General features: G+C 36.5%; 1 protein-coding gene across 1 annotated transcript; it reads left to right on the plus strand.

Annotated features, from left to right (window-relative positions):
* Positions 1-6,141: 6,141 nt before the first annotated feature.
* LOC121379127 (C-C chemokine receptor type 1-like) lies at positions 6,142-7,242 on the plus strand. The gene has a single exon (XM_041507611.1). It carries the CDS (start codon positions 6,142-6,144, stop codon positions 7,240-7,242), a length of 1,101 nt encoding a protein of 366 aa, XP_041363545.1.
* Positions 7,243-7,973: the final 731 nt, after the last annotated feature.

A 7,973-nucleotide genomic window follows, 5' to 3' on the forward strand; every position in this document is an offset into this window, starting at 1 on the left:
GTATATTGTCTCCTGTCTATAGTATAATGCTTATACATTATCACTGGTTGGTAATGGGGAAAATGTAGCGGGTTTCCTCCAAGATTATCAAATGTTTGACATCCATTATTATTATTTAGTTCAACTTATTTCCGTGCTTATATCCAATTAAGGTTCAAGCATGCTGTCCTGGGCACACACACACCTCAGGACAGTGGGTTAGTTGTTAGTTGGTTAGTGGTTAGTGAAAGAGAAGAGGGTGTAGTGGCCTTACACCTACCCATTGAGCCTTTAAGAACTCGCTCTGGGTTGGAGCCAGTACCGGGCTGCGACCCTATACCTACCAGCCTGTAGTCCGATGGCTTAACCACTGCACCACCGAGGCCAGTCGATGATTAATAAACCAATCTGTTCTAATTATGTTGTACTTGAACAAAAGAATCTTTAATGTTTAACTCGTGACGATTTGATATGACCGTAACAATAATCATCAAAATACAGATGTCTGTGCTGCCATAGCTCGGCAAAACACAAACGACAGCCTGTTGTCAGTTTCATTTAACACGTGCGTTTGCCGATTTCAAATTGTAGGGTTCGTCTCAAAAAATTAAAAGAGAAATCTTGCGCTGTACGAAGAACGTTCGGTTGAGGATACGGTACTAGAGTCTTTCGTTAAAACCGGTTTGATCTTGACAACGTATTATCGACAATCGTACCTTCCTATTTCAGAATTAATATTTATAAAGTGTAAGTAGAACTTTCAAAGTTTAGTTTGTATACTAGTAACACATTAATCATGTATATATTTTTTAAATAAAATATACTAAAGTAGACAATGAACGTTTTCACTTCTTAATTTTACGTGTTAAAATCGACAAATTCAAATAAATATTATTTCGTTTGGAAAGGGTAAAGTTAGGGGAGGGTGTTTAACGACATCAAAGTTAGAGCATATTGATTTAATAATCATCCGACGCCATACAACCGTAAATAAAATGTGTTGAGGTCGTCGTTAAATAAAACATATCCTATCCTTCCTTCCATCTGCTGTTGGATGTCTAACATTTGGTAATTTTGACATATAATCTCAGAGAGGAATCAGGTGCATGCGCAGGGGGAGGGTATTGGAGGTCGAAACCCTTACTTGTCCAAGCTTAAAAAAAATTGAAATGTATTTTCTGGGGAGCATGGCCCCATATAAACTTCGCTCAACACAGTCTATAATCCCAACCCCGCTGAAATCCCTGCACACGCGCCTTGGAAACCCGCTACATTTATTTTTAGCAAGGGATCGTTTATATGTACCATCCCACAGACATGATATCACATACCATGGTCTTTATATACCCTCCGATGGGGATCGATCCTAGACTGACAGTACCCTCTTCCTCTACCCCTAAAGCGTTACTTAATAAGTAACACCCCCTTACATGTAACGCGTATGCCAACAGCTGGCCACTGTCAAAATTTCAAAGCAAATTCCCCACCCACCGACCCCTGGAAAGGCGTTGTACCATACTTCTATGGATATAAATATGTTTTGGAGATATGAGACAACCTCTCAATCAAGACAGTTAAATTTGTTCAAAAATTGCGAAATCTCGCGTGATCTCTTGTTGTTGAATTCCACACTTGTGATAAGCCAATGAAAACCGAGATCGGTAGGAGCCCGTCAAAAGTGTCCCAGTTTCGAAATACTGGCTTTGATTTTGACCTGGATAAGCCAGCGTAGTGAAACCAATGCCGAGTGCGGCGTCATATATGCACCAAACGTAATTGGATTTTCTGTTCTATAAGCTTAAATAACAATATATTCCGGATACTGCCGCTTTAATAAATCATGTTCTCTAGTGGTGTCGTTTAACAAAACAAACCTTTCTTTGTATGTGTGATCGTTCATTGGTATACACGATGCTGATTTCACCAGTCTCTCCCTGTGATCTGTATTTCATTAGTGTGATATCACACCTGAGGCATACTCAATACGTCTTTCCCAATAGACCCAAAAGCCGGCTTTAAGAAATGATGTTAATAGTGAAGCACGCATTAATCAATGTTCGTTACGTGGTGCCAGTGCGTACTTGGCTTCTTTCTTGCTTTTTTCTTTTTAAACTGTTTTATTTTTCTCCTTTGGAAGCGACTAATAATGTGCTTCTAACAACATATTATTATTGTATCGTTTTTCGATTAATATTAGCGGCATCCGTTTTCTTTATAGCCTAATTTCTATTACAAAGATTATAATCCATCATGTTTGTCAGCTGTATAAACTACGCATGTACCTAGCGAGTAAACACACGTTATATAATAAACACAACACATACTTCATTCCACAAATAATAATAATACGTTAATACACGCTGTATGAATGATTATTTTTAAGAGATAAATATTTAGTGAAATGGTTTCTGTCGCTATGTCAACATAGGGGAATACAAAATGATAGAGGCATTGTGGAAATACATGTCGCCATGTCTAAATGCCATTGGGCTCATGTCAAGCCACCGTGTTGCTTATCATCAGTTTCACCTTTATCGTTTGCACTGTGCCATTTTGTATTGATGCGGCAAATACAAATACGTTTACCTTTGATACATAGAGAATAATACATGAGTGGTCGTTAGATACGAGTTGTTTTAAAATGTATCTAACGAGCGAAAGCGAGTTTGATACGTTTTTAAACAACGAGTTGTGAGATAATTTGGTATCTAACGGACACGAATGTTTTATTATATGTCTTACATATCCTCAAAACCCAGGTTCTATGGAAATTTTAACATCTTTTTCGACTAAACGTTATTTACAGCCGTTCACTTGTAGCTAACTTACGCGTCACAGACACAATGTCATGAATGTCTGGTTAACTATACGTCACAGTCTAATCGATTTCCATCGTGTTTTACAGCCGTTGCACTTGTAGCTAACTTACGCGTCGCAGACACAATGTCATGAATGTCTGGTTAACTATACGTCACAGTCTAATCGATTTCCATCGTGTAGTTTGTCATTGGATGTATGGCATTTGTGATCTGGTCATCACCTAGGAGTAGCCAGTCGTATGTCATGAAATTGTTAACACACGTACAAACATATGTAACTAAGAATAAAGCATGGTGTTCTCACCAACGGATGTGTAAGAAATAGGGAGTCCTCAAGACAGAACCGGTAACGAACTTGTGTGATTGGTGGTAAACATCTTGCAGCACACAAACACGTGTAACAATTTCATTATTTTAGTCAAAACAAAGTCGGTCTCTGGTCGTGGTCCAACTGTGGTATTACGTCATAGCAAGAAAAGCACGGCAAATATCGACGTCATACAGCGGTAAATACAAATAATTAAAACAAAAAATGTTGACAGAGGGTCAAAATCGACGCGTGCGCTGACTAGTGATCAGAAATTTACTTTGTTTGGCCTTAGTAGACATCGATTTTGAGACCAACTGTGTTTTTGTGCCCTCGTAGGGGCTGACGTAATCCTGCGAACTTCAATAAAATGTGTCGAGTGCGTCGTTAAATAAACCATTACCTTCCTCCCAGTATTCGAGCAAGCTGATATAACCTGGGATAACTGTTCTTTCCATTATGCACACAATATTGAATAAATGAATGGATTAAAGGGACATTCCTCAGTTTGCTGCAATGTTTGAGATGTTATCGTTTAACTGAGCCTTTTTAACAATTGTAATTAAACATCAAATATATTTTTCTGCATTAAATATTACTGGCTGTATATTAAACGTGTTTCTGTTCGTTCTAATATTTGTACTGAGTTAAATTTCATTATATTTCCTAAAATATAATTTTTTCGTACGTACGGAATTATTTGAAGACGAAATCCAGTTTGGGCTTCTTACAAATATTAAAGGGACATTCCCGAGTTTGCTGCATTGTACGATGATTCCGACTAATAAAATATTTCTACGATTAAACTTACATATTAAATATATTTTCATGTTTAGAATATCAGTGTCTGTATATTCAATGTATTTCTGGTCATCTTAATATTTCTAAGAAGCCCAAACTGGATTTTGTCTTCAAATAATTTCGTACGTACGAAAAAATCTTTTTTTAGGAAATACAATAAAATTTAACCAAGTACAAATATTACAACGATCAGAAACACGTTTAATATACAGCCACTAACATTTTATGCAGAAAAATATATTTTACATGTAATTATAATCGTCAAAATGTCTCTGTTGGTCGATAACATCTTAAAAATTGCAACAAACTCGGGAATGTCCCTTTAAGACGACCAGAAACACATTGAATATACAGACACTGATATTCTAAACAAGAAAATATATTTAATATGTAAGTTTAATCGAAGAAATATTTGATTAGTCGGAAACACCTTACAATGCAGCAAACCCTTTAATGAATATTTAACGACACCCCAGCACCAAAATACACATCGGTTATTGGGTGTCAGAAAGGTAAGTATATGGAACTATTATTTACATATGTAAAGAGCTGCGGAGAGCTGTATTATACAGACAAAACGTCGACTTTGTGTTGTGTGGGTATTTTTGAAAAGTGGATGGTTTTTGACAAAAACTTATGGTTTTAACTAAAGAGCTGTGGGAAATCTTGAGAATATTCTCTTAAAACAATCTGTGGTGCTGTTAGGGGAAATCATCTTCTTTATAAAAAAAAAAAGCGTACACGACATAAATAATGTATGATGTATAAACTGTGAAATAATGTGTTACCCAATTGCTTAACCCTTCAATTACCTCGACCAGCTGTTGAAACTGATTCATATTATATGCGCAATGCTGATCACTTACATATACTTATTTCTGTCGTACTCTTTGCCACTTCCTTCCTCAATAAAATATTATGGAATAATGCATCTTCTACCATTAGAAATTTTATGTCATTAAACATATTTTAACTTGTAATAAATGAAACGGAAACTGCCCCTCAATATTTTTATTTTGATAACGTAAATCAACATATAGTACACTGTCGACTGAGAATGGCCATTATTTCATAAGTCACATTGACGACAATCCTAGATGTGCCAGTAGACATCCTATTGAAGAAAAGAGCATTTACTATCTCATTGTGCACTTGTCGTGGTGCATCGCAATATCCATTTACAGAAATACTTGTAGATCAACTATAATACTTTAGTATTTCCTGATCCACTGTTATCGCAGGAAAATATTTTAAATCAGTTCGGGACATTTGTTTTCAAGCAATAAACATTTTGAAGCTTAAAGGGAATGTTCATAGTTTTCTGCATTGTAAGATGTTTCCTACCAATAAAATCTATTAACTTATAAAAATACGCATTAAATATGTTTTCTTCTTTGAAATATCCGTGTCTGTATATTCAATGTGTTTCTGGTCATCTTCATATTTGTAAGAAGCCTAAACTGGATTTTCTCTTGAAATAATTTCGTAAGTACGAAAAAAAACCTAAAGTGCGTGGGTTTGAAATTTCACCCATTCTAGCAAAATCTTATTATCAACATATTTTCTAAATTGACAGCATCTACTGGACACCCAGCCCATGCACATAAAACAGGAATTCTGATTTGTACCTGATGGTTAGAAATAACACACAGCTCTGAGAGTTCGTGAATTCCATTGGCGAGTAGTGAATCGATTTTATAGCAACGTCTCTTAAAAAAGTTAATTAATTTATTCCTAACTATAAAACTAGCAAACACCAGACGAAGCTTGCATTTCGACAGTGGACCACGAAGTGTTAAATACGTAACGCATACCAAACGTTACTGAATAAACGGTTTTTCTTTGCAACGCTAACAGTTGTACGAATGACATCTTCTTTGCCTTCTGTTAACACTGTATGAGGATTTTATTTATTCGACGATATACCACGTTTGGATTAATATCTGTCTATGCCCAAAACAAGTACGGTTCTAAAACCACTGCAATACAACGACGTTGTTTAGTGGTGTTATCTAAGGAGAGCACCCGAGGCACCAAGAGCACCATATATAGTAATTACTTAGCTATACCATAAACAGACGATGGAAGTGGATAAATATTAAATGCAATATCTGGGCTAAACAGAACATAATACCAGTAAAACCATATTATATATTACTTGTTCATACATACTAATTAAGCTCTTCACCATTGGAACAACTGGCTCTTAATAAAGGTAGAAATTGATTTGGAAAAATGACGACTCAAAACGTTAGGGAATTGGCAGAATACAAAGTTGCCGTGGCACTAATGAACTACATGTCCCCGTGTCTGATGTTACTGGGTCTGGTGGGTAACACTATCGTCTTCGTTGTTCTGGCCAAATCATCGATGAGGGAAACAACAACCTCTTTGTATCTGAGATTCTTGGCTGTGTTTGACAGTCTCGTTCTCTACGTGGGATTGATGCGACATTGGATCATATACCTCGTAGAGTACGACATTCGGGACTATAGCCCTGTAGTCTGTAAGATTCACACATGGGGAAACTATTGGGCAATACACACTTCGGCGTGGCTGTTGGTGTCAGTGACTTTGGAGAGATGTTTCTCTGTGTGGTTTCCTCACAAGGTGAAAATGATATGTACCAGACGAAAGACTTACACTATCATCATCACCATCATGCTGGTTTTGGCGACGCTGAACGCGCATTATCTTTATGGACTCGGAGAATATATTGAGACGATCGAAAATGAAACGTTCGCTGACACCTGTGACAGTATGTATTCTGATTATTACGACTTTGAACTTTTGATTTGGCCTTGGGTTGATATTTGTATATACAGTGTTTTCCCTTCGTCTATTCTTATCATGTGTAATATCTCTATCATATACAAAGTTGTCACCAGCAGTCGTCAAGTTCTCCATCACGATTTCTCCAATGGAAATAGCATCCAGAACAGATCTGTGGCATCACGACAAAGTCAGTCGTCATCTCTTACTGTCATGCTGCTCAGCGTCAGTTTTACCTATGTCGTCTGCACGACGCCATTTTCTATATTTGTGATATATTCGAATGTGTTTGCTCCTGGTGAGTATGAAAGTGCTCACGATCAGGCAGTTGATAAACTTGTGTGGTCGGTGGTAAACATGCTGCAGTACACAAACAACTGTATAAACTTCATTTTATATTGTGTTAGTGGTAAACGATTTCGTAACGAACTGTCAGGTTTGTGTTCTCGTCAAGACCGAAGTAATCCCGAGATCTACAGCGTACCTCTGAGTAACTCGGGTACCAACACAACAAGCACGGCTGGACCATCATTTGGGTCGACCTCTATTTTTTCTGCAAATTAGCTTTGATGAGAGAATATTCGTGTCATGGATAATAAATGGATGGATTTTAAAGGCATGTTGTATTAAATCACGTTCATAAAATATACTCGTTACCTATATACACACAATGCTGCACAAAGCAACAAAATGTTTTGTAAAAAAAAAATTCAATCTTCTTATGACGCTATTTTGTGAAGTGGAAAGATTGTATTCAATAAATGAATTAATATTGGCAATTTTCTATTTCAACTTAAACAAAGAAAGAAAACATTTTAACGCATAATGTCTAATAATACCATAGGTCGTACGTCCTTATTTAATCCTGACGTCATTTGTAAACAAACGTATTGTATTCATTGTCTAGTGACTAAAGAATGAATGAATGAATGAATGAATGAATGTTTAACGACACCCCAGCACGAAAAATACATCGGCTATTGGGTGTCAAACTATGGTAATGCAAATAAATAAAGTGATGATCAACATCAACATAAAAATTCAAGGTTTAAACAAAAACAGTGTAAAGAACTGTGCAAAAATACAAATATCACAGAATTTTACGGACACCGAATTTTACTCTAAATTTCAATTTGTGCTGTATTGGCCATTCTCAAAGAGAATGTTACACCCCTGCACCACGGTGAGGTTACAGCACGCGCAGGGGAGTGACTAAAGACGGAGTCTCGCCTTATACATAAGTGCAAACATGTTCATAACATAAGCATTTTGTAACACTTCAAAGCCATTTTCTT

The sequence above is a fragment of the Gigantopelta aegis genome, chromosome 2 (genome assembly GCF_016097555.1).
Source record: "Gigantopelta aegis isolate Gae_Host chromosome 2, Gae_host_genome, whole genome shotgun sequence".
Taxonomy (NCBI): Eukaryota; Metazoa; Mollusca; class Gastropoda; order Neomphalida; family Peltospiridae; genus Gigantopelta; species Gigantopelta aegis.